General features: G+C 38.4%; 1 protein-coding gene across 9 annotated transcripts in view; it reads left to right on the top strand.

Annotated features, from left to right (window-relative positions):
* The window catches only part of GALNT18 (polypeptide N-acetylgalactosaminyltransferase 18), a 342,335-nt gene that overhangs the window by 201,686 nt on the left and 113,475 nt on the right, over positions 1–27,174 (top strand). For all 9 annotated transcript variants that reach the window (XM_075094838.1, XM_075094835.1, XM_075094837.1 and 6 more), the window contains exons 3-4: positions 13,126–13,318; positions 25,791–25,957. In XM_075094838.1, the coding sequence (XP_074950939.1) occupies positions 13,126–13,318; positions 25,791–25,957 (360 nt within the window). The remainder of the gene's footprint in view (positions 1–13,125; positions 13,319–25,790; positions 25,958–27,174) is intronic.

Here is a 27,174-nt window from a genome sequence, read left to right as displayed (position 1 = left end):
CAATCAGTAGAATATTCTGAATCCCTTTGTCTTCTTTCCTTCACTGGAACTGACTGTGCTGCATCTTTGAGAGGTCTCTGACTGTAAGCCTTACTGTGAAACCTGGTTTATTCTATTGCCCTTGAAGAGTGCTCTTTATATGTAGATTTTATTGACGGTACATCTGTACCCTTCAAGCTTGCTTTGCAAAACTTTACATACTTGCTAAGAGCTGACAAATTGTAGTGCCTAGTATATTCAAGTATTTATTCAACTGTGGTGACAGGAGGATGTAGTGAACAAGTATTTTCATTATTTTAGTAATTGTGCTGGGAGGAATTGTTTGGGTGCTAGTGGGGGAGAGGAGGCAGGAGGAGGCTGGAAGTCAGCCTGAAATGGCCACTTCTTTCCCTGCCTCCCTGCCCACTCAGTCCTGGAAGTCCAGCTGGAGGGTCCTTGGGCTTGCTACTGCTTCCCCTCCTCCCTTTCAAAATCAACTGTTCTTCTTCTCCTTTCTCTCAGAGAACCTCTGCTCACCCTTTTGGCTTGCTGGGAAGAGGAGGGGAGAAGAAAGGGCCAGGACAGGGTCAGATCAGGAAGCTAGAAGAAAGTATCGGGCAGGAGCAATAACCAGTTGCCTGTGGGCCATCAGTGGAGAAAGTCATCCCCTTTCTTTTGATTAGGTGACATAGGTGGTCTGCCACCCCAGGCAGCCATTTGCTCTGTTTACAATTTAAGCTGTCCTTAAACCGTGGTAATTAAATAAACGGGGAAAAAAACCCAAACCAAAAGTTACTTGTTTATCATCTAAATTTTATGTTAGTTCTAAATATAAAGCAAGCTGCATTTTTAAACAACGTTTGCACTTGTTAACCGTTTTACCAGTAATAATAAAATTCCCTATTGGTAGAATTCAGTTATTTTGTTTGGTGGAACAGAAGTTCCACAATGTGCAAGAATGGAAAAAAGCAAGTTGGGAAAACATGAAATGGCATTCAGTGCCAGTTGCAGGAGGACTTTTGGCATGGAGAGTTTTTGTTGTGTTGGAATTTGCTTAGGGCATTACATGACTAACATGTCAGCTCCTCAATAAAGAATAAAAGAAGAAGGTATGGATTTTAATGGGCATGGGAATGAAAGTTCTAAATAATACAGCAGGCTCCAGCATTGATCATTTGACCCAGAAGAAATAGTTGTGTATATTAAATGTGAAGATCTACGAAATCCGAATGTCACTTTTGAAATTAGATTTTTACGTGAGACTTTTTTTGGTGTCTGCTGCTCGATTATCCCACAGCTGTCAGTGATGACACTTCCACTTGTCTTCTGTGACAGTGGCAATTGCAGAAGAATAAAGATGTGAAACTCCCGCCTCAGTGCTGTACGAGAGATCCTCTTCTATCCAGTGGCAAAAATAGCGTGTATTTTGAGCAAAGATCTTTATAGCTTTAATCCAATGACCAGTGCTTGGTTACTGGTCTTACCCAAGAATATTTGATTAATCCTATCTGACTCCAGTTTAATGTAAGGTAAATCTCTGAATTAAATAAAACAAAAGTTCCACAATAATTCAATTGTGTTTACATCCATTTACAATATAAAATGCTTGCAAAAGCAGTAGTGTAATTGCATAATACTAGGCCTTCTATAAGTTGATGTCCTGTGTCTTCACTTAGTTCTTCCATGGTAGTACGGAAGTGAGGAAAGTAATTTTTAGAAATTTGGCTTTGTTACTGAGCATCAAGTAGAAGCAGTTTCAATTTCTGGCACCTCTCTGTTTCCGGGATGCAAATTGATCTCTCATCTGTGACTTTCTGTTGTCTTCCATCTTGCCTCGGAAAAGTCCACAGTGTAACCAGCTTCCCTAACGACAAACTGTTAGGCAAGCATGGGGTTGTATGCATGGAAGTCATTTGTTCAAGTCCTTCTGAAGGCACCAAAGTCAGTGGAACTTCTTGTGTGTGAAGTTACTGAACATTTGGCTGTTCTGTAAAATTAGGGTTTAATTTGTATATTATTTTCTTTTTATTTGTAAAGTGCACACTAATGAAATTTGCTGGGAATTTTGCAAAATATTATCACAAGTAACTAAAAAGTGGCCATTATGTAGCCATTATGTATAGCACGCTGTCTTTTTGGTCCAAGACAGGAAACATGTTACCCCAGTGCAATAACTCTCACAAAACAGCAGACAGCAGAGATGATGAACCTAACCTGGTTTGGCACTTTAATTGACAATCTGACCTAGTCAGCATCGCAGGGGGGTTCATTCCTGCTAACCAGAGCCATGACTTGGAACGAGAGTATCATGCTGCTTATCTGCAAAATTAGATTGGTAATTGTGCCCATCTCATTCCTCTGTTTCCATTATGGGTACCGTACCAGTTCGTGGCAGTTGCACTGCCATTTGTAACGTTGACATCTATGTATCACAAACTGAAATAAGGTTGCTAAATTTTCAGGCAATTTTTGGCAGATTATTATTGTATCATCAGACTGTTATTCCAAAAATTGTTGCATGTTTGCCTATAGGTTGAGTTTAAGTTAGTGCCGTAAGTACAGAATTTTTTGAAATAAGAAAGATAATTTTGCAGTTTAAAATGTATTTCTTGTAATAAAGACAACAGTAGTCCTTTAAGTGATACTCAGTAAACAATTCTTCTGACCACCCTTTATCTTGAAGGCCTGTAGTTAAGCAATTATGTGTTACTTTAAGTCAATTGATGCTTTTTTAAAATCTGGTTTCCAAGTATGAGGAATGCAGAGAGGTATTGCTTTGGGCAATCTTAAAAATGTGGTTTAGAAAGTCCGAAGATTTGGAACTTGATACTCCTTAGTCTTCAATATCCTTATAGTGTATTTTTTTTAAATCACCCTTTTACCCATTTCAGAAGACAAAATTGGTCTCTGTCAATATATTGGTGTCAGGGGATGCAAAAAGTCTTCAAAGTGCAGTATGGATACCTGTCAGAGAGCTCTATGTCTTCATCTGGTAAATATTATCAGAGGAAATTGGTTGTACTTGGAATTATGTATTTTCTTTGATAATCTCTTTCCAGTAGGTTAAAAGCTTTTACTCTAGTTTCAGGTTGTCCAGCCTTGTAGTAACTTTATGCTGACTTTGCCAGAATGATGCAGGGGCATGTCTAGCCTGATTCATATCCATGGCACAGTTATGGCTAGAGGGGAATTTAATAGGCTAGTAGTGAGAAGATATCTAGTAGAAACAATGGTGGCCAAGATTTATAGTGTTTTCAGATCAGAATAGGCTAGTTCTAGGTGTCCTGGACAAATATAGAGCCCTTACCAAGACCTTGTTCCTGTAAAGTGTTGTTTGCATGTACCCACACAGTGTAGTTTAGTGTTTGCTTGATGACATAATAATAATAATTTTATTTTTCTCCTGTATGTTTTCTTACCCTTAGGCACTAACCACTGTAACAGAATTTGCTGGTTAATTAGCAGTCTGTAAGTTTGCTACTTGCAGTTCTGAAGGCTCTTTAACAAATTCTTAAGAAGTGTTAAAAACTTCAGATTTCTCTTAGAAGCCAATTTTTCCTGTTTCTTACACTGCCCTCTAGCACTGAGCACATTTGGAGAGTCACCTTCACACATCTTTCTTCAGTGTAAAGTAACTTTTGTGCAACGACTTTTTAGGAACTGTTAGATTATCAAAGTCTGCCAAGGCAGGAAACGTCCAACTTCTCTACATGAACATCTGTCCTTTTTGGGTGAACATACTCACATAGAGATGAGGTAGAACAGGCATAGTTTTGCACAAAAGAGACAAACATCCAGTTGTCAAAACCTGACAGCTGTCTATGCTTGCAGCCTGACATCTCTGCCAATCAACAGTCAAATAAAATGAAGCTCAGGACACACAGCCCAGGTAAGTAGAAGGTCTTGCAGTATTTTGTGCCAGTGACCTGCAGCCTTCTGGGACCAGTGGCTTCCCCTATGTCTCCTGCTTGGGAGAAGCATCTGGATCTCTTATATTTGCAAGTGTCTTGGTCCTGAGCAAAGTGAAACCAAGTCTTAAGCGACTCTTTAGCAGCAGTGAGCTGCCTTCTGAAGTTTTCATGAGTTTGATCGTCACTGCAACAACTCCCATTCTGTTGCTGGTTTACCTGCGTTACTTGAAAACCAAACTTGCCATACCCAGGCTGTCCATTTGCTGTGTAAGAACTTGAATTGCTGACGTTGGCTTTCAGAAAGTACATGTTAGCATCCCTTTTTCAGTCTCTTGCAATATATTACCTCATTCCATTTTTTCAAAACTGAGAAGACTTGATGATATGAACATCGTAATTTGAATACAGAGATCTCGCAGGTCTATCACTGAACATCTAATACACCCTGATATTTCTGATAAGAAGTCCCTGAAAGGGAATAACAAATCAATACATTCTTGAGAATGTGTGGCACAATTAACCCCTTTATGAGTGTGTATTTGATAAATAGTTAGCTCCCCACAGTCTTGTCTAGTAAGCAGTTAATGGGAGTATCTAGGTAACATGAATACAGGGGAGAATGCTGTGGAGACACGTGGCACCCCTGCCCTGGGGAGCCCTTCAGGCTCACTGCATAGTGTTTGTGTGTGCTGTTGCCAGTGTGGCTCCGGGGGAGACCCAGCCGGATCTGTTACAGGGTTCCAAGATGGCCTATTTGGCCAAAAATGAAAGAGGGGGGGAAAAAAAAACCACAGAGCACTTCGGTGTGGGTGTGAATCTGGGTAAAGATTCCAAACAGCTCTTTCTGGCTCTTAGTTTGTATCTACTTGTGTCATTCATATAGGGAAAATACAGTCTGATGTTTATGTTTCTAGAACGTGTAAGTGACTTCAGGGAGAGAAAGAACTGCTAATAAGCCAGAGAACCAGGCTGAATTTCCACCTTAATACACACAATTAGCATGGGATTATTTCTCAGAAAAAAATAAAATTTCTCCAAGATATTTTGGTTTTTTTAGAAACAAATTAAAATTAATGTTAGCAGCACCCTAGTAGCTTACCATTTTGTATGTGTATTGGCTGCACAAAAATGCAATAGCAGAGACATATCGATTAATAATAATAACTGTGCTTTAAGTTCTCAAAAATGTCAAAAATTTGTTGAGAGAGTTTTTGGCGTTTCCTTCTATGTGTGCTGTCAGTTTAAAGTTTCATACTGATTGTATACTATTTGTACTATTATCATGGCTTCTTGACAGTTAGCTTTTCAGGAAAGGTTCACCTTTTTCCTTTGGGTGTTTTTTATTCCCATTCCCTGTCTGTCTGATCTGTCCAGTGTTGACACTAACTACAGAGTGTGCCGGAATACGCAAAGACTGGATATTGAGTGGGATCCTCTCAGGGTGGTTGTGTGTTTTATACATAGTTTGGATCAGATTTAATTTTTTTAAGGTTAAAGCTTTGCTGCTCTTCATACTCTGTACAGACCGACTCTGACAAGCTCTGTCAGTCTGTTTGAGGAACCCTGGCAACTTCAGTATGACTTGCTGAGCTGTAAGCGAGCAATTGTAGCAGAATTTAACCCACTTAGATATTTCATTTTTTTCTTAGGTGCACTTCCATTAAAGTCAGTTCTTTGGGAACAAAACTAGACTCTGACAAGGGGAATTTACTTCACCTAAATATTCAAAACAGTAAAATTAACTTTTCAGCACAAAACAATATTGATGCTGACACTTGTCAGCAGTACTGTGATTTCTTTTTTGGGGGTGAGAGAATACATAAAATAACCTTTCTGAGGGAAGCACTGTCACTGTTACTGTAACTTTAGATTTTTGTCTTCTGAGTATACTTTTTCTCCATGGCTGATGCAGTGTTGCATCTTGGTGAGCTGCTTCTGCCTTGGCTTGTTGGTGTTTCATCACACTGTACAAACAAGGAGGTAATGTATTCATTTCAGAGGTTCATTGATCTGGTAGATGATTTATAGCAGTGTCATGCATGGAATCAGCCTTCCAAGACAGGAATTGTTGGACTGTAAGTATTAAGGATGGTGATAACGTGTCTGCATTAATTAAAACAGACTTTGAAAGTGGGATCTTCCTCTGTATATCCTCCTGTGTGACAAAATCTAGGTAAAGTTTTCATACTTCTAAAAACCATATTAAGGCTCTATGACCCAATGCAAGTCTGGGATTTTTACCTGTGCCGTAGAATAGCCTCTGGCAAGAGGGTATAGAGGGTATGGATTGGCTAACAGATGAAGAGCATGTGTAGAGGAAAAGGATGAAAAGATAATTCCTTCCACAGAAGGTTGAAATGCTACTGCCTGCAGGAGGTCAAATAAAGACTTTTTTGAGCGCCAGGAGCCAGAGTCTGAGGCCATTAGGCCTATGAAAAAGTCGCTACTTAAAATCCTAAAATAATTCCCAAAGTACCAGCAGAGACAATCTAACACATAAAGTTGCTGTGAGCTTCTTCATGATTGTCTCAAGCATCTGAAGGCTGCTGATGCTCTGTGAGAAAGTCAGTTCCTTCGGTTTCTTCAAACCATGGTACTCTTTCATAAAAGCATTTACTAGTTTAACCTGACTTCCCAAAAATCTCGCTGCTGAACATCAAAGAGAGCTGAGGTTTATTTTGTCTTTAATGGTAGTCTACCTAGATTCTCATCATGAGTCCACCTTGTAAGGTAAGGCATGGCTACTACATTACCTCTTTAATCTTTGCATGCTCCTTCCTTTCTCTGCTGGTAAACAAGTGTCAAGCACTGGAAACTCAGAAGAGCATGTGATCAAAGCCTTTCTGCCTACATCCTGGCATCGTTTCTAACTCATTTTCTTTTGTGAGCAACCTGTTACACCTGAGCCTGTGTAGTTTTGCTCAATTATTGATGCCTTCTGCAGGTCTTTAGATGACGTAGGGGTATTTTTGCAGATAGGATATTTTTGCTGACTTACTGTCTATCCCTTCTTGTTACTGGAACTTACCAAAATCAGCATACAAGGTTACACTGCAGATTTCATAAAGCACTTCTGATATCATAGAGGCCTTTTCACAGTGGTAAAGTTTGATGTGAAACACTGCCACTTTTGTGAGTAGGCCTGCAGTCAAATGAGGGGTAGAACCAAAACAAATCTTACGGACTAGTAACAGCAAACAACATGTCTGAATCTGTCTCTGCAACTATTTCTGCAGCCCTTTTCTGGCTTGATCCTTTTGCTTAATTGTAAATCTGTTCATGGTATCCTTTTATAGGAAGAAAAGTTTAAATCTGAATGAAGCTGAAAAACCTGAGTATTTCTTAACGCGCTTGAAAGCTTTTTATGGAGATCATAGAATCATGGAACCATAGAATGGTTTAGGTTGGAAGGGACCGTTAGAGGTCATCTGGTCCAACTGCCCAGCAGTGAGCAGGGACATCTTCAATTAGATCTAACTAGATTCAACTAGAGACAGAGCTAATTACGTCAGCATTCTTTTCTGTTGAAGCTGGCTATTTTGTTAGTCCCATCGTTCTCAGAAGTGTTGGTCTGAAGAGAGTTTCCTTTTTGAGGTACACAATGCGCATGTAAGTTACTTTTTTAGAAGACTTACTAGTTTGTTATGGAGAACCATATTCATTTAGTTACCATTAGTTCATTTAGTGTAACTGTGTTACCAGAATTTTCCAGTTGTCATTAGGGATGGGCCTTCCTGCTGTCATTTTCTGTTGCATAGTTTAATCTGGGTTCTTTACTTAAATGCCTTGTGGTACTATTTGTAGAAACGGTTAATTATAGCTAAGGAGGTTGTTCTTATATGATGAAACTTCAAGGAGAAATGTCATGAGAAATAACGAAAACCATAACAACAGAGTCAATTTAGCATCAGTTATAAACTGGAGAGAAGTTATGCAATGTACAGCTTCGGAAAATAAATAAGAAAAACTAAAAGAGGGAAAAAGTGTATTACTGGCATCAGTTTATGGTCCAAATTAAGCAGCGCAGAGGAGGATAAAGCATGTGCGGTGTACTGACTTGTGATGTACTGAACTCTTACTGTTCAGGGCTGTCATTATGACCTCTTCTGTAAATCAAGTAGTTGCTAACTGCTGATGCATATTGGAAGAGAGGACAACTGATTTATTTTAAAGCTTAAAGGCTTCCATAGATGGATCATGATACAATACAAACAGCCACAGTGCCAATTATAGTTTTAGATGCTAAAGTGCTTTAAAAATTGTTCCTTATAGATGCTTTAGTATCCTTGTGCCTTAGGTACTGCTGAAATTAGGTTAAATATGGCAATATTCCTTACTCAGTCTGCTACATGCCAGCTGTTAATGTTATTACATGAGTTCACTAACTTACTAGTTAAGGCCATCAGAAACTTGAAGCAGCCACTGATTTTCTCATGGTCTTCCTTAAATCTTGATAAGGAAGGATGAATGGGCAGGATGAGCACTTGCATGGCAGATATGCAAGAAATAGGTTGATGCAACATAAAATACTGGTGACAAAACTGAAGACAGTCTTTCAAGAAAGATTGCTGCTAAACCTTTGCATAGCCAATGAATCAGTGTAGTTAGAGGTGCCATTCGTGGTTCTGAAACAGAGATGTCCGTTTGTTGGATAGAAAATATCCCCATGTAATTAAATAATTACATTCTGCAAATGGTAATTAAATAATTATATTTCGCCAAGATGGTTGAAGGCTACTACAATTACAGTTGGATACAACAATCTTCATTTCCTTCCTTTCACAACTTAAGAATGCTGTTGTAGGTTAAGTCATTGTCCTGTACTATCCCGGAAATAATTGTGTTTTTATGGTGGGCAGAGTGATTCCTGTGAATCCATTATTAGCTGTTATCAAATGATGCTATAAACATGCTTGGTGGTAATCAAAAAAAACCTTTCCTGAATTCCTTACTGTCTGATCAGGTTTTTTATTATATTGTTCTTTGAGTACCAGATGTATGAGTTGCCTTATGAAAACTGTCAGAGACAAATATGTATTGAGAAAAACTAACAAAGTAAGTGTAGGTTATAAATAGATAACAAATGAAGGAAGGGAGAGAAAGGAAAGGGATACACTGGTACGCTACAGCAGTTAAAATCAGTAAAAGGAAATGCATAACTTTTGGTGGGATATGGTCTGTCTTTTCTTGTTGCTTCTAACACATTGCTTGTCTGCAGTTCCTTACTAATACTAAGGGATAGACCTTTTGTTGCACATATTTAATTTATTACCAGTTAACATGAACATTTTGTTACTAACTTTGATATTAGGAAAAAGACAACATGGGGCACCTCCTATTCTCCTGACCTTGGTCTTCTCTTGTTTCCTTGTTTCCTCTGTTATCTTTGCCGCTCCCTTTTCCTTGTAATTTTCTGCCCTTTCTTACATATTTTTCACAGAAGTGCCACCCATTTCACTGATCACAGAATCACAGAATCAAAGCTGATGGGCTCAGCTTTGGCCAGCTGTGAGTCTGTTGGGGAAGCGGCTATGTCTGGCACAGGGCAGCACCTGGCCTTCTCCCAGAGGCCGCTCCTGCAGTCCCTCTGCTTTCCAAACAATGCTACTTGTACCCGATACACTAGAAAAGGCTGTTGAAACCTGTGTTTGTGTGTTTCATTATAAGGGCAGTGTTAACACAAGTTCATTCAAGCTTCAATTACTAATAAAAATACCTTTTATTACTAGGAGAGAATTGGTTTCATGACTTGTACAATCTGGATTTCAGTGATGTCTTCTGATTTGGTGTCTCTGGCTTACTCTATATCATGAACAATAGAAAGAGGAGAGTGAATTTCCATCTTGGAGGCTGCAATCAGTGAGATCAGATGAAGCAATAGGTTTTATTTTAATATTAATTGCATAACTAGTAAACATGATCCAGAAAGCATGAGCTAAAGACACACAGATGCTTGTGGAAAACAAGCTGTGAGTTTGTTTTACTGAGGAAGGCAGTGTGTGACCAATCCCATGTTGACGCCATGACCAGCCAGGCTTCTGGAAGGAGACTTCCTCAGCCCAGGTGTACAGCCAGCTGACATCTGTGTGATTTTTCTCTGGTACCAATTGATTTAATGGCAAAGTGTCAGTCTGTCAAGAGGTAATACCAGCCTCACATCTGTGTATGGTGCTGCTCTTTGCATGGTGTGAAAAGTTAATGGAGAAGAAGACCCCATGTTAACATTTGCAGCAATGTGCTGCAGGTGGTAATCTTTCTTCCCACAGGAAAAATGGAACTGATCTTTCCTTTTTAATAATAACTGAGCAGATAAATGTGCCTACCTTAGCATAGCTTCAGGCAGTACTATTTACTGGCTCACCTTTGAGCCTTAGCTTCCCATGATCATTCTGTAACTGTAGAAGCAAGTGGTGAGAAGAACTGGCTGTTGAGACTTCAGGCCAAGATCTGTTTTCAGAGATCAAATACACTTGTTGACTAGTCAAAAGGCAGCTGATGGTCTTATAATAATTGTTTTTATTTCTTGTGAGAGACTGCCTGAATAAAGTTGCTTCCCCAAGGGTTTTCAGCCAAATAAAGGGAAGAAAGACTTCATCATCAGAGATGTGTGCTGAATTCCATTGACTGGTACTGTAATTGAAAGTTCTTGCTAATGTTTTTTTCCTGTAGAACAACATCTTGAAATAACATGTTTGGTTACTATAAAAAAAAATGGCTGCATTTGGCAAGTGGTTTATTAGAGCTTGTAAACTAAATTCACAGATTTCCACTGCTGGAAAATCTTAGTTTTGCAGATACAACATGGATTACTGAGTGCTTTTTCAATCATAAAACAGCAAGAGATTCACAGAGCACTTTAGGAAATAGTCTTGCCGACAAAATCATTAGATATAATTCAATAGAGGCTTGTGTGAGTGTGATTCTGTGAATACAGTTATTTCTGGGATGGTTCTTCATCCATGGAAAATAATCCTTGGAGCTGCCCATACTTAAAAGTGCATGTGCATGCACTACTCTTACCATGAGTCTTACTTTTATTCAGATGTCTTCATGCATTGGTGGGCTGTTTGCATGTGGGTGGATCCTACAGTCTTCTGCCATAAGTGTAATTATCAATATAAAAGTAAAAACTTTCAGAGAAAGTGTGCTTGATTAGGAGAAATCCAGATTAATGTAACACGTGACAGGTTGAACAAATGTTTGCATAGTTTTCTGGATCAGCATGAATGTACATGTTCTTGAAAAGTGCCGAGCAACATTAATTTCTACTGGCCAGGATCAGGAACATACCTGATCTAAATATCTCTTATGATGTGAAGATAGTTTGTGAGAATCTTTGTTTAAATTCAGGTTGTTTTTGCAGAGATCACATAGTTGTCAAACAATAGAAAGACATACCTGTGGCTTTCCCCATTGCTGTGATTTTTGGACTGGTATTTAAAAACTATTCTGCCTTTCTCAATTTAGGACCTTCTAAAATGATCTGAATTTAATCAGTGAATTAATGAATTAAGTTTTCTTAATTTCCATTGCAGAGTTGTATGCGAACTCACAAGCCCCACTTTGCCACGTTTGTCTATGTAGTAGCAGGGCCTGTCAGAGTAGTTTCTCATTTGACTGAGGGTTTAGCACATCTTTCGTCTTTGAAGAATTGGAGCTGATTCCAGGATTTAAGGCTGGGAGGCAGTACTTTGACAAGTAAAGAAACATTACATATTTACAGAGGTTGGAATGTAATGCAGGAAAGCAAGTGTCATTGGTTTCCTGTCAGTATTGTCAGGAGAAAAATGAAAACATCTTGAACGAATCAAACAACTTAATCTTCTAACATATGTCTTTGCATTTTGGATTCTTTTTAGTAAGAGATCAAAGAATGTGCTTCCTGACATTCTTTGGGAGTCACGATTCTGGTGGTATATACTGCTAGTATATAAACAGTTCTCTTTAGGTGTTTCCACGCAGCTAGCTTAAGCCAGCTGTCAGGTCTGCAGGTGACTGTGTCAGTACTGAAGAGGACTGTGGACCAGTGTCCAAAGATTTGCTTTTATTTTTGTAAGTCTCTGTGTGACCGAACAGTTATGGTTTGTGAGTACAGCTGTTCAGAAATGAGAGTTTTTATTTAGTTGGTTAGTTGTTAACGGCTATGGAGACTGTTCATAAATAATTAGGACTTCCAGAAAATGCAGACTTTTTTTTTCTTTGTGAGTTTCTGGTTTATGATGACAAATTGGATTCAAGTAAGACATTTGATCTTTCTTTATTAGTGTACTGTATATCATAAAGTGTTTACAGAGAGAGGGGGTTCTCTGGATTAGATGGTGTGGTCACCTGATTATAGACTGAAGGGCTGATTGGAAAAGTGAGATAGTGCTGTAACAGAGCCTTACAATTCACCTTGAACAGACTTCTTGAGCAGCTAAATATTGAGAACAAATGCTGTGACTTCATTGTACTGGAGCTCTTCTTAAATTAAGTTGTAGGTATATAATTTCCCAGCTTCTCTATTTCTTATAACAGCTGGAAATGTGTCCTTGTGGTACAAAAGCATTTTATGACACAAATATTAAAAAGTGACAATCCCAGTAGTGTCATTGCACACGCCTAAATATGGACTGCAAATTCAAATAGACTGGATTGGTTATCTGGACCATAAAATTATTGTGTGACTGAAACTGGTTTGCTATTTTAACATGGAAGCCAAGTGCAGTGAATTTCTCTCTCTGTTAAATCTGTAATTTCAAATAACTTATTTTACACACAGACTTCAGCAGCCATTTTGTGTTCCCTACAGAGTCTCTCTTCTCTTCCTTTGTCTTTGTTTTTCCCCTTCAAAACTTTTGTCTTTTTCTAGCAAGGTAATTCAGTCTGAAATTAAGTAATTCAGCTTTGTATATAAAACCAAAATAACATTCTTGCTGTCTGATAAGAATCCTTTTGAAATTTAATTCATTTAGATTTATCAGTCCCGGCCTTTAGTCTGATTGTGATGAAAAATAATTGTTTTTAACTAACTGTATTTTGAATATTGAATTTAGAGCCTTAGGTGCTAATAGTTACACTGCCACAAGAGATAAGCGAGGGGATGTTATGTGAAGACTTACAGGCTGATGTAAGCTGGCAGCGTGTGCTGTTCTGTGTGGTGTTCTCCCTAAAGTTATGCTTTTTAAAGTAACGTACCTTAGAGCCTGTTGGAATGAAAGTCTAAAATTGTTTCTTTTGTCTTTGTCTTTTGTAGAAGCTCCACCAAAACTCGAAGAAAATCCCGCTGAAGCGTTCACTGACTCATCTCTCTTTGCTCACTGGGGCCAGGATCTCAGTCCTGAAAACAGACGTATTGCACTTAAACAATTCCAGTATTACGGCTACAATGCTTACCTGAGCGATCGCTTGCCACTGGACAGGCCCCTGCCTGACCTTAGGCCTAACGGGTGAGTGCTGTAGTTCAACCTAGCATTATAGGTCCTGAGTTGTAGAGTCTGTTAGCTCTTTTTCACCTGGAAGTCTTGTGTTGTGTGATCTCATAGAAGGTAAGTTACATATGATGGCCATGATGAGTAAATTCTATCAAATATCTGAAGGTTGGAAGTTTCAAATGTCTCCTGAAACACTGGAGTGCCCAAATAAAGTCATATTAAAATCCCACAAAGTATCCATTAAAAGTTCCCCAAGATCCTTTGGAATCTTAATGTCACCTACAGTTTACATTAGATAGCAAGTGTTTTACTCTTAGAAGAATAACCTTTTTGTGTTAAATTTCAGTTTTATCACCAGGTCTGACTAAGATCAGAAGAAAATAAGAACTGCTCTATTTGAAAGCCGAGAACTGTCTGGTAAAGATCAGTAAGCAGGTGAAACTGTTGAGCTCTCGTGGTTAAATACACAATTTAGTCAAGCTGTGTGTACCAGCTGAAAGCCCATGGAGCCTCCTTTACTAGGCCGTTCTCTGCTGGGAAGTGTGCATGTCAGGTAGGGTAAATAAAGCCGCTGTTATTCCACAGTGGCTTGGTGAGATGGATGGGACAAGGGCGTGAACAACCTTTCTTTTAGTACATTTGGGGCCTGTTCTGGTAAGACCATTCACAGAGACAGTTAATGCTCAACTTTTTATCAACCTTGGTGATACATCTGATCCTTTGAACAAACAGCAGCTCTGGGAATGGGGAGATGGGTGCAGGGAAAATTGGAGCTCACTGAAAAAAAAAGATCTTTATAAACATCATGGGTACTTACTGAATTGAACCAATAACCAAGATGTAAAAGGCTTCTTCATTCCTTGCCAATTCCAAAAGCAATCCAGGTGTGATCTTATTCACTTACTTTAACCAACTGTTTTAATAACTAAAGCAGTAAGCAGTATGTTTCACCCTATATTAAGTTGTTTGATATTAATGAAAAGATATGAAAACCATTCCAGGAAATAGTTTAACAATTTTAAATATATTTATGCTATATGTTATTATATAACAAATTTTAGAAATATTTGTCTTGTGGATTTACTGAAATAATTACTTTGAGTAAATCAAGGTACATAAAGTTATATTTGTATTTTGGTTAAATCAGTTCAGTGCTGTCTGTAGGGACAATTTTTTTTAATTGTAAACTAAAGGAAAAATAAATCTTCTGTAACTAAGAAGACATCAGTGACAGAAATGTGTCTGTTCTTATATCTCTTTTGAAATTACTCTCCTGAATGATTTCAGACTAAATTTTTTATAACTATTGATTTTCAAAATTAAAAAGACAGAGAAAATGAATGTTCCTGTAGCTAAAAGAAATTAAGGTTGGGATTTTAAAAGAAACTCCAGTTAGAAACAATTCATGGTCTTAATTTCTGTGAAATTTTTGATCCTTAGTTAACTATTTGTCAGGAACATGTTAGACATGACAATATGTTTATGGATGCATGCATACAAAATAATGGCTTAGTAATGGTAGCTCAGGAAGATTCCTGCTCCCCCCGCACCCTTTATCATGGTTCAGGAGCAAGCAGGTAATCTGACACAGAAATGTCGTAAATTCTGTTACTGAAGGAAATGAAAAGTGTTGTCAGGTATTATGTACACTATTTGTTGTATATACGGTACCCTGTGGAGTACAGAGCTACAGGGTATTCTGAAAATCACGTTGCTGAAAAAAGAATTCCTACTCCTGATGTGCAAATTCTCATTTGTGCGAGACCACACTCTCGGCTATTGTGGGAAAAACCCTACCCTGCAAGAGTATGCTTTCCACTATAATAATAAATTTTTAGGATTTGTAGCACCTTTTTTTAAAGCCAATTACATTAGTTACTGCCAGAGTCTATGTAGATGTATTCATATTATCCATGGGCAGATACCAGGCTCAAGCATCATAGCATGAAAGCCGAGGACAGCTTGGGCTGAACAGAGCACACAGCAAGTGGCATGGAGACAGAGTTAATCAACTGCGCTGGGCCTTAGTCGGTTATGGTATTCCTGCTCTGACTAGAAATGCACAAAAGCACGGATAGGACAGATGTACCAAAACAGCTCTGGACGGAGTTAGGCTAGATCTAACAAAACTCATTAGCCTGGATTTAGCAGTTGTTCCGCAAGAGTCAGCGTGACATTGGAATCCCAGCAAAGACTTGTGGGCAGGTAGCTAAAGGAATGGATTTCATATATATATATGTCTGGGCTCAGTTGTGGTCTATCATCTGTATTCATAACCTATCATATGAAGTATAGGAAGTTAGAAAGACAACAGGAATATATGTATAACTGAAGTCTAAGGTAATTCATATATGGTTGGCCCCAGTTGAGACTGGGAGAATTAAGTGATCTGCCAAGAGTGTGTGGTTTTACTAGCCCCTTTTATATCATACTGTTATGACTCAGCCTTGACCTTCTTTCTGCCTGCAGTGCTCTGAGAGTTCACATAAAAATAAGTTAGCAAAGGAGCTCAGCATTTCTTTGCAAGGTTCAACAGTGAGAAAGGCTACTCCACATATGTAATAACCATGTATTATAGCATAGAGGATTTTCTAGGGTTGGTATTGTCAACATTTAATGCCATCAGACAACCAGAGGAGAATTAGAGATTGCTGAGCCACAACACATGTGGAGGAGAGGGCAAATATTTGACCTTGCCCAGTCCTCCAGTGTGGGTGGCATGCAGAGGTGGGAGACCACATATAGTAGTTAGGGCAGTGCACTCTGCCCAAGCCCCTGAACTCTGGCTTCTCTGGAAGAAAATGACCATCAGTCAGATGGAAACATCCAGCAGACTGCAGCTGGGTCAGGCTGTGGCAGTTGTCACACCTTGCAGTGGGACTTTCTTGCGTTTTAGGTACTGCAGAGTGGTTTCTAACACTCTAGTTAGTACAGTAATTGGCCTCATGTCCTGTGATCAAAACATTCAGAATTTGATTACTTTTCACTGTGTGTATGTGTGCTAGCGCAGTCCAAAATAATCTGTTACAATACACAACATAGTAAATAACTCCTCTGGTGTCCCGACACCTGGATATCCCAGCCTCCTGAGGTAATTGTCACATCCTGAAGTAAGCTCCATTTTTGCAGTACTTACTAGATAGTACAAGCAGTATTGTGGACTATTGCTTATCCTGTCTCTCCCAAGGTCTCAATTTGTTTTCTGCTGCTGAAATTTTGTGCTCTGCCTTTTACCACTCTTATGTGCGTCTATTAGCCCTTAACATATCTGCATCACAGACTAACAAATAACTACTGGCTCTAATGAGCTTGGAAGCATTGAGGAAGGTAATGTTGCCCTTCCTGTGTGCAGGAACAAAATACTTCTGTGTTAGTTATAATTTTGTTATACTCGTTACTTTAAGTAGGGCAAGCAGTACCCACAAAGCTTGTCATGAGTGAAATGTTGAACAAGCTCACACAGAAAGACATTATTAAAACTTAGGTTGTTTAGGGATCCCAAAGCTGTGTACCAAATCTCCTTTTGAGTAGATGCCCTTAGGATTCGACTTTGTTGGCTTGTAAAGTTTTTGTTGCCTGATCAGTGTGCTGAAGCACATGTGGGAAAGAGATAACATTCTTTGCTTATATGAGGGGTAGTGGAAAAAGAGGTGTGCAGCAGGACCTTAGCAGAGGAACTGTTCTGCAGGGTTTTGCTCCTGCGCAGCCCATATAATATGAAGGAGCTGACCAGTAAGCATAAAGTAACTTTTTCAGTCAGTGTAACTGCAGTCAGCCAAACATCTTTTGCATTGGCAAAAACAGTAATTGAAGAAGAAAAGGCAGGAATGGTGGAAGGGGGAAAAGAAGCATTTAAAGCTCAGATGTTTCTTCTTCTTTGGGGATTGCTAAATAGTGTGGTATAGCACGTGGCTTGTAGCAGTTTTGCCCCTTGCCTAGCTGAGTCAGTGCTGCTTGGCATCTAGAAAAGTGCGGAGGTATCCCGTTTCCTCTGCAGAGAAAGGCTGTGGCCATTTTGTAAGTACTTCTTTCAAACAGTTCACCAGTCCCAAATTGTATTACTTTGAGGCTCAATTTGGCAAGGAACAATGGTAGGAGCCTTGAAGAGCAGCAGAATTAGGTTTGGGATAAAGTGGGCAGAAACAGAGCAGGTGGGATATCCACTGAATGCAACTAGAACTACGAAAGAGAAAAGCATTGGCTGGTTGAGGACTGTGATGCATTTTAGGAGGAAAGCTGTTTATGTATGTACATCTGTCCAAAATGTCCATCAGTGTTATGGTAGTGTATGCAGGCCTGGATATAGTGTGCCAGACATCAGACTTTATAAACCTGTAGGTTTTCCTTTTCCTGGTGTAAGAAAAACATGAGATCTCAAATTGCATTTGAACATTAGCTCTGCTTCTCCCCAAAAGCCAGCTCCTACAGACTTGCATTCCATAAGTGCTTGCTTCTACATGTGTCTGTGAAACAGATCTGTTTTGCTGGGCTAACATTAGTTACAGATACAGCTCCATGTTCATTTCTGACTGAGTTCTTTTGTTTCTACTCAGGAAAGATAGTGTAAATACTGCATGTTGTATTTGAAGTTTCAAAAGAACCCTTTCGAAAGAGCACCAGAGCCCGGTACTTTACCTATTGTATTGCTTTGGACAGAAGCCCTAAAATTACCAAATTATTCAGCATTCTTGTTAAATACCTAATGTTTAATTCTGTCATATTTCCTGCTCTCTTTTACTCATCTCTACCTTTGATTCTTCTTTTTCTTGTCTCACTTTTGCCTGCCATCAAACTGACTCATAGTGGCAGTGTGTGCTGCCTGAGCGGCCACCCCCTGTGATTCTGATCTGTGCTTCAGTTTGTCCTGCCTGAATGTATCTCCTCCAATGACTGCTCTAGAATTATTTAGTATCACTAGCAGTGATATCAAATCGGCTGCAGTCTCCAAGCTGCTATAATAACCTAAGTTAAGAATGATGTACGCTTGTTGGTTTTGATCTTCCCCATTGTCTCCCTTAACTGAAAGAAGATGCGATGTGGTACTCAGTGAGCACACAATCTTTTGTTTTCTCTCTCAGTGACTTATTAACGTGTCATAATGTGAATGTTCTTTCACTTGGCATACATTTACACTAAACCACACTCAGAATAATCCATGGTACAATACTGTGAGAGGCTAACGCTTTTTGGCCAAATAGCTAGATAGAATTCTTCTCATGTTCATCCAAAAATGAGTTCTATTGAGATCATTAACTCCCAGCTTACTGTTCTTACTGCTTTATTCAGGGAAAGGTCTTGGTTTTAAGTACCAGGAGGAAAATGGACCTTTATTGTATAATTTTATCAACATGAATAGCTTTTATTAAAAGGAGTGGGGAATCAATCTGTTACAATTAAATCTATGCTGTAAGATGCTTAGGAGACCAAGAGCGAATCACTTTTGTGTTACAATCTTGGAACTTATCTGCATATTTGTCAGTTTCCCTGCCTGTTATCTCATCTTTCCTTACTACAATTTTTTTTGTTTGATATTTAGGGATTGATGCCAGGAGAAAAAGAAAAAAATAGCCATGTTTCCTTATAGTTATATGGTAACTCTGTATTCAAATTCTTCACACCATTGTATCCCTGCCTTTGTTCCCTTGTAATAAAGATGACGACCACAAACAAATATCTCTAGATTTGCAGCAGCAGTACTTTCTTGCTAGCTGTAGTTTTGTAATAATAATTGTAATCCTCAGAGATCAGGAAAAAAAGCCCGTTTTATTCAATGCCAGCCTTGTTAGTATAGTTCAGTTAACACTTAAAATGCTGACAATAGCAAAAGGAAAAATGAAGAATGATCAAAAAATGAAATTATAAACATAAATAGTTGAGCTGGAATTCTTAGAAGTCTCACTTTTGCAAGAGTTTTGGTCCTATTTATTTCATTTATGGCAGAATGGGAATTTTTTTTTTCCCTCCCATACATTTTGAACTTCCATTTGCCATTTTGGCTGATGACAAAATGTTACCAGATGTTGAAGAAAGTACAATTCTGTTTCTGCTTGTGCTTCTGAGAAATTCTTTTTGTGTTGCTACTAAAGCTCCCTCCCACATATGTTCTTAAAACAATACCTTAATCCCAAATGTTTTAGCAATATGCTTTATGGCATCCTGTGTTTTAAAAAAAATGTATAATAGATGACATAATTTAGCGATTAAAACAAAAAACGTGTTCTGTTGCCGTCGTTGGCTGCAATACCTGTGTAACTCTTGATGAAACGTTCTTGAAAATTGCAGAAAAGAATTCTTTTTCATAATTTATATACATATTTGTAGAAGGCCTCAGATAAGTAATTAATACAGGAAATCTTTCTTGCTTTGTTCTTCTTACTGCAGAGTTACGCTAAACTAATTTTAACATGACTGACTAAATTGTCTTATCTCAATGCATGTATTCTAGAGGAATATAATTTTCTGTGGACAAATATTTGAAAGAAGATTCATAGCATATGCTGCCCTCCATTTACCAAAGTTGTGCTTGAAATAGAACACCAGGAATTTATCTAAATTTCTGGTAACCATGACAACTGTTACTTTAGTGTTATTAGGCCAATGTAATTTAGCAGAGTAGGTTGCTAGAGGTAGTTTTTTAGCTACATTGGGATGATATTATTGTAATTCTAAATAACATTTAGAATTTATATTTTAAAATCACTTAGTCATAATACTGAAATATACTCTATACTTTGTGGATTTGTTTTTTTAGTGAGAGCCTCACTTTGTGGAGGGGCAGGTTAAAGGTCTTGTCCAAGACCCCCAGATGAGTCCAAGGCAGGGGTGTCGTTGAAACTTGTATGTTGCTGGTTGCCACACAACTGTTCAATTCCTAGGACTTAATGGATCTGTCTAAGATTTCGATCCATACAATTTCCTCCCTTTTTTATCCTCTGCAGCATATGTTTTACACACGTGCATGCAGCCTTTCTTTGTAGCTATTTCATGTTCATTCCTAGAACTATGGAATTTTATTCCTCGTAAAACTTGGCATAAAAAGGAGGACAGACATACTTGCAAAACTGCACAAGTGCTCAGCATTCTGTGTATGATCTGAGGTGTGTGTGGGTTTAATTCTGATTTGTTTAAACTAAAAAAAAGTAGGTAATTTTTATTGTCATAATCTGATCTGAAAAACAACGTACGCAGGAAAATGCATTTTTTTTTAAACACTCTGCATGCATTGAAAAAGAAGTGAATTCAAGCTGTAAGTAAAGATGATAAGTGAGTCTGAATGGAAGAACGAAAACATGAACTCGATTTAAGAATGTACCCTCATTGAAAAAGAAGCCATTTGAAAAGACTAAAGAGATTAGACACAACGGGATCCTAATTCTATTCCCTTGTATCATATGTAGTTATCTGTTAATGTATGGCAGAGCAAAAAGGGAGTCAAATGGCACTCGCAGCATTAAACACTTTGCTTCTGTCTTGCACAAGGTGCCAGACAATAGAAAATCTTGTCTAGTGTGATTTAATTTGAAAAGATGTAAATGAATGCAGGTAGGAAAAACAATACAAATAATTTCCTTTAAATGGACGGAATATGTGTCAGAAACAGAAACTTTGTTTGAAGATCTCAGTTTATGCGTGAATTTATGGTAGGGCAACAGTGTTTTTGGGGCTGGCTGTGTCATCTGGAACATTTTTCGAATACATGTTGTCACTAATTTCTTAGAAAAGTATATTTTACATATATCTCAACCTTAGCTTAATTAACGGGGGGGAAAAGCCCCAGTTGTAAGGAAGCAACTTCTTTGAACTATTTTCAGTGTATTTTCATTGCCATTTAAAAGATTTTCCAAAATATCTGTGTTGCTCTTCATCTGATAGGTGACATATCGAACTATTTTTGCTAGAGTTTCATCCTTATCTTCTTTGTACATTGGTATGGTTGAGGATAACAAATATTACTATGCCTAAGCTAGACATCTAAAAGATAGATTGGCTGTAGCTTTGTTTGCTGGACCATTTTATATCTCTATGCATTTTGGCTGCAAGTGAATCACTAAAATAACAGGCTTTGTAGGATCTTTACAGGCTAATACTAAAAATTATTTCAGTATATTTAAGCCTGTTAACTAGTTCATAGTCTGTTTGAAGTCCAATTTTCAAAACTTGGATGAAATTTCAATTATTACATCAAACAGAAATGTGCTAGCTTTATAAATGTGTACAGGAAACTAGAATTTTGTTAGTAATTTCTCATAAAGCACATGGAATTTTTTACATCTAACTTGTGTGTAAGAGATGACATCCACAAAGTAATGGTATCTGGATTGCATATGGAATTCTTTTTGTCAATGCAGAGTGGCATGCGTATGCATGCACATCGTGTGCCATGAACAGGTCTGTTCTTCAAGAAGCTGGATCTGTGATGGCCTTAGCATCTTTTGGAAAACTGTGAGGGTTAGTATCTAAAAATTGTAGTGTGATTGTAAGCACAGGGGCCTCCTAGAGACTTCGAGCCTGAAATATACACCTTGAAAATCCTATTTTCAGATGCCATTTAACCCTGGTGGCACCTAAAATTCACATTTGCCAAAGATTCACCTGAGATTTGACAATGCTGAGCCCAAGTCAATTTGTGCCAGCTTCACCGGCTCAGTCATCTATGCAGTGTTTTAAGCAGTGCTTTAAGAGATGACCTTTCACCTCCTGAAGATGACCCTTTTTTAATGAATCATTTCAGAGATTAAAATACTCACTCTAGGGTACAGGGGGCAGGTGTGGAGAAATATCTTTTCTCCTTAAGAATATTTGAAACCTTATGTGTGTATATAAGGTTCAGACTCTAGCCTAGAGAAGAGGAAGCTCAGCAGGGATGTCACTGATGTATACGAATATCTGAAGGGAGGCTGCAAAGAGGACGGAGCCAGGCGCTTTTCAGTGGTGCCCGGTGACAGGACCAGAGGCAATGGGCACAACCTGAAACACTCTTACTGTGAGGGTGACCGAGCACTGGCACAGGTTGCCCAGGGAGGTTGTAGAGTCCCCATCCTTGGAGATGCGCAAAAGCTGCCTGGATAGGGTCCTGAGCAGCTGGCTCTAGGTGACCCTGCTTGAGCAGGGGGTTGGATAGGATGACCTCCAGGGGTCCATTCCAACCTCAACCGGTCTGTGATTCTGTATTGCTTACCAATAAAATGCCTTGACATCTGATTTGCAGGCTCTGTGAAAATGTCTATTCCTTCAGCCAAAGCAGTGCTTCTTAAATGAAAATGAAAATAAATATTGCTTGCAAAAGAAAGGAAGAAGTGATCACAAGAGTTACTGTGGCATTATAATTTGGAAGATTGGACATAGCCATAAAGAATGAAGTCCAGGGTTTAAAATGCATGAACATGCATTGGAATGGATTCTGCAATACAAGTCCTTTCTCCAAGGAATTTGTCCTAAACATGAGGGTAGAGAGACTTACTTGGAATCATTTCAACTTAGCGGATGTTGAATTGCTCGACAGATAGTGGAATTGCTCTGAAAAGGGGGACTGAAAATAATCATACTAAGCTGTCAAGTACTTGGATAGCTCTCTAGGGAGATCAGAGAAGATTGAACTCATGCTCTTTCTGTCCTGGTTGAAGGTTTTAACTTCTGAACCACTGACTAAAAGAGAAAATCAGTGCTGCCTTGCACTAGTTGTCTTCTGGAAGAAAAGGCAGCTCCCTCTGCATCTTGTTGTAGTGTTTTATTTTGAATAAAAACCGCTCAGGACCTATGGCTCTGATTGATTCAGAGGGCCCACAGTGCTTCATGGAGAAAGCTTCTCCCTTCCTGTCTTGCATGTGTTCTTCTGAGCAGCTATGTACTTTACAGGTTACATATTATTCTGCTGAAAGATGCAATATTTAGACTTTCTTTATGAATCTATTGATAAGTCCTTCTTAGAAAATCTTGATTGCCAGCAAAACTTCCTGAAACCAGTAAGAATTGTGACTGCACCTGCTTTTAAAGGCCAAATATAGAAGATGTCCAAATGTAAGCCTTTATGAGAATCTGATTTTCAGAGAGTAGTGAAATATTACTACAAATCATCTTTAATGAATTGGCATTTGCTTTAAAGAAAAAAAAAAAGGGGGGGGGCACAATGACACTTCCACAAGCTGTTGTTACATTTGATCTGCTGTCCAGTGGTACTCAGGAAAAAAAAAAAAAAAGTTGCATGCTTTTAGCTCTCCTGAAAGCTTCAAAGAAAACTTTTCAGTCTGATGCTTAAAGCTGAAAGCTCTCTTACCAGTGAAAATAGGGGACTAACACACCACTAGAAATACAAACTGATTCTGGAAAGTAAGTTTTGATTCGTTTTGCTGCCAAAAGATGAAGCTACCAGTGGGATTCGGTAAATCCGAATACCATTTTAATTGTTTCTTTCTTGTATTGATGCCATGGAAGAAAAAGCTGTGGATCTCTGTGGACGGGTTTTTTATTTGTTTCTGAAAGGTGAGTGAACCAGCTTATTAAAAAAATGTGTGTAGTCCTTTTAAGACTAAAACTGTTGTTACTTTTTCAAGACTGTGGATTCTGTTTAACATGTCTATATAATTCTTTCACATGGTGACAGGGAGAAAAGTACCTAAAATATTAAATAACTTCTTTAATGTGATTTCCATCAATTTCAAACTAATGACTGAATTGAGAATATCGGTTCACAAGCTAAATTTTGAATATTATTTGTATCTCAGTGTTTATGGATGTCATGTGTCCTGTGCACTGACTCTTTTCAGAAGCTTTAAAAACATACACGTAAATTCATGATCTTGATTGAACTTAATTTGTGTACCACATCCAGCATGTGAAGAGTAATGCTTTTGTGATACTTTTCTGTATTTACGGACTATACAGATCAAAATACAAAATAAAAAAAAAAATGCTATGCTTCCTCTTCAAGCTGAAGAACAAATTTAGTTAGAGTCATATTCAAGTGTGATTTAAAAATTCTAAACCAATGCATGCTTTCTGTATGCTAAACATGAGCTGTTAATAATACTTTCCGCAGCTTCCAGGACTTCCTGAATGTAACGGATGTAAGCATGTTGAGAGAAGATGGCCACTTCAGTGTTTTCAGGAGGCAGAAAAGAGCATTAACATCAATAATTCCCATCTACAGACCCTATCTAGAAATGATGCCTGGGTCAGCTTGTGGCCTAACTTCATCCTAGTAAATAGTTTCAGATCTGAGAAAAAGTTAGAATTAACTGTTGTTCAAAAACATTGCATTAAAATACTAAGTTTCAGAGAAAAGTAGTTAATTACTCCCAAGTTACTGGCAATAGGACAAGAGGAAATGGTCTCAAGCTGCATCAGGGGAGGTTTAGATTGGATATTAGGAAAAAATTCTTCACTTAAAGAGCGGTCAGGCGTTGGAACAGGCTGCCCAGAGAGGTGGTGGAGTCACCATCCCTGGAGGCATTCAAAAAACATACAGACATGGCACTTCAGGGCATGGTTTAGGAGACGTGGTAGTGTTGGGTTGATGGTTGGACTTGATGATCCTAGAGGTCTTTTCCAACCTTAATAATAATTCTGTGATTCTACTTTTACTTAGTTGTGGCTTTATTAAAAAAGCAAACATCTTGCTGGCAGTTTAAAAGATAGAAATTGGCAAAAGGGCTTTCCATTCTTCATAAAATCATGAAATTTGAATCCTTTTTGAAATGAAAGCGGGGAAAAAAACCCAATAAACCATTAAGGAACTTCAAAGTTGTGGGCAGCACTTCCATACTACTGTTTGTGTAAGCAAATTGGAATGTGGCTAAAATATATTTTAAAAAAATAAATAAATAAAAGCAAAGGAAAATCCACCAGGTTACAAGAGTATTTCTCATTCTGTTTAAACATTTTGACCAAGCTTACAGATAAGTTATCTATCCTTGTACCTGTTTTTCTGGCTACACTGTCTGTCTTAGCGTTTGTAGCAAGATGTTCTTTGAAGATGGATCTTTTACTGTGTTGTTATTGAGCTGAGAAAGAAGCCCTCATTTTGACTGAGAAAGATGGTAGATTCTATAGCAAAAATAATTAACATGGCTATTAAGAAGATGCTTTTTAAAATAAGGGGCTAACTCTGTTTATTCCTGCCCGCACTGCCAAGAAAGACATTGTGAGCAGCTGCTATTGGAAGCTGTATTTAAACAAGAGTTTGCGTTTGGTTTGCAAACTGCTTTCAGTGTTTTGGGCCTTGGGTGGAAAAGCAAGCTCACTCTAGACCTTGGTTGCATAGACAGATTCAGGAGATTGTTTTCAGGGATTCCTTTTTTTAGGTAGTAAGTAATCTGTTTCTTGCCTATGTGTGCTCTGAAACAGGTATGCGGACCTTCTGATCCATGTCTACAAAAGCTCTCTTACTCTCTCATCATTCTTATGTCTGAGGATAGACTTCTCTGAGTTTGTGTTGACATTGTGACTTCTAACAGCTTACTTTTTTTTTTTTTTAACCCCTTCTCTTCAGGTGCAGAAACCTTACATTTCCTGACAGGCTTCCTGAAGTCAGCATTGTATTCATATTTGTTAATGAAGCTCTCTCAGTGATTCTGCGCTCCATTCATTCAGCCATTGACCGGACTCCTGCTCACCTGCTCAAAGAGATTATTTTAGTTGATGATAACAGTAATAATGGTAAGAGGTTTTGGTTCTTCCCCACCCCCTCCCCATTAGCAGTTGGATCATACATGAGGATCCTTGAATTCTGGCTCCTGCTCATCCCATTGTCATTTCAAATGTTGTCAGTGTATTTTCTGCCTCATTCATCCCACAGTGTTGCTGGGCTGGGCTGTCTTCAAGTACGCACAAATGGGGCATGTTAAAAAGAGTATGTACAAATATAGGATGTTGTTTCTAAATGTTTAAGGAGTCTGGTAAGCAGAAGTTTGAGTGTAACAATAGATTAGAGACCTGAGAAATTTACTTTTAGTACTTTAGAGTGCTTTCAAGATTGTTTGCTTCCTGTGCTGTTCCTGTTTCAGTTGTATGATTGCATGTGCATTGTCACTTTCTCTTTTGTGTAAAAGATCTTTTTGTGTTTCTTAGACATCTGCTTTAGATTCCTAGTTCTTCTCTCTTCTCCATATTGGCAGCATTTACCTTGCTGCTTTTCTGCTGTATGTACTCAGATTTTGCTGTCCGTGATCTGAAGGACTGGACTGCTCGTGTCTGATTGCTCAGTGCTTGCCTGAGTGTTTGTCAACAAGGCTATGCTGGTCACTATTTACAAGTCTTATTTTCTGGCATCTTTAGCAATGAAATTTTAAAAAGCATAGGATGCTGAAATTGAAGGAAAATTTTGCTCTGCTGGGGGGTTAATTCTGAACTCCTAAAATGCAATGCAAATCTGAATTTACCCTGTTGAAGGAAAATGCTGAACAAAGGGCTTCTCTTATCATTGCCAGCATTATAGCTGTTACGTGATATCCATACCTAGATCCTGTGACTCACTGCTGATCATAAACGTATCTCAGATTTGTCCAGAAAAGAAACTCCTTGGGAAACAAGTAAATAAGTTCCCAGGCTATGCACTTCCCCATCTCCTGCTGACTAGCAATGAAGGAAAAAGTAAAATCCTGACTCTTTAAAGTACGTGCAAAACCCAACAACTTGATGTAGGCTTATGTCAAATCTAATTCCAGTTCCAGTGAATAATACTATGTTTAGAGTTATCTAAGGCTGGCCAAGCTTTTCTTGAAACATCTACTCATGGAACAGAACAGGTAAATAGGCATGCAGGGTTTATGAGTTGTTGTTCTTAGTTTATGGCACAATTGATGATGTAGCAATGTGATGAAGTATATGAAAAATCACATGAAACAGTAAATTATGAGCAAAGTAAAAAAAACAAC

Source organism: Phalacrocorax aristotelis, chromosome 5 (genome assembly GCF_949628215.1).
Source record: "Phalacrocorax aristotelis chromosome 5, bGulAri2.1, whole genome shotgun sequence".
Lineage (NCBI taxonomy): Eukaryota > Metazoa > Chordata > Aves > Suliformes > Phalacrocoracidae > Phalacrocorax > Phalacrocorax aristotelis.
The sequence above is the reverse complement of the archived record's forward strand: the minus strand, read 5'-3'. Positions and strand labels throughout refer to the sequence as shown.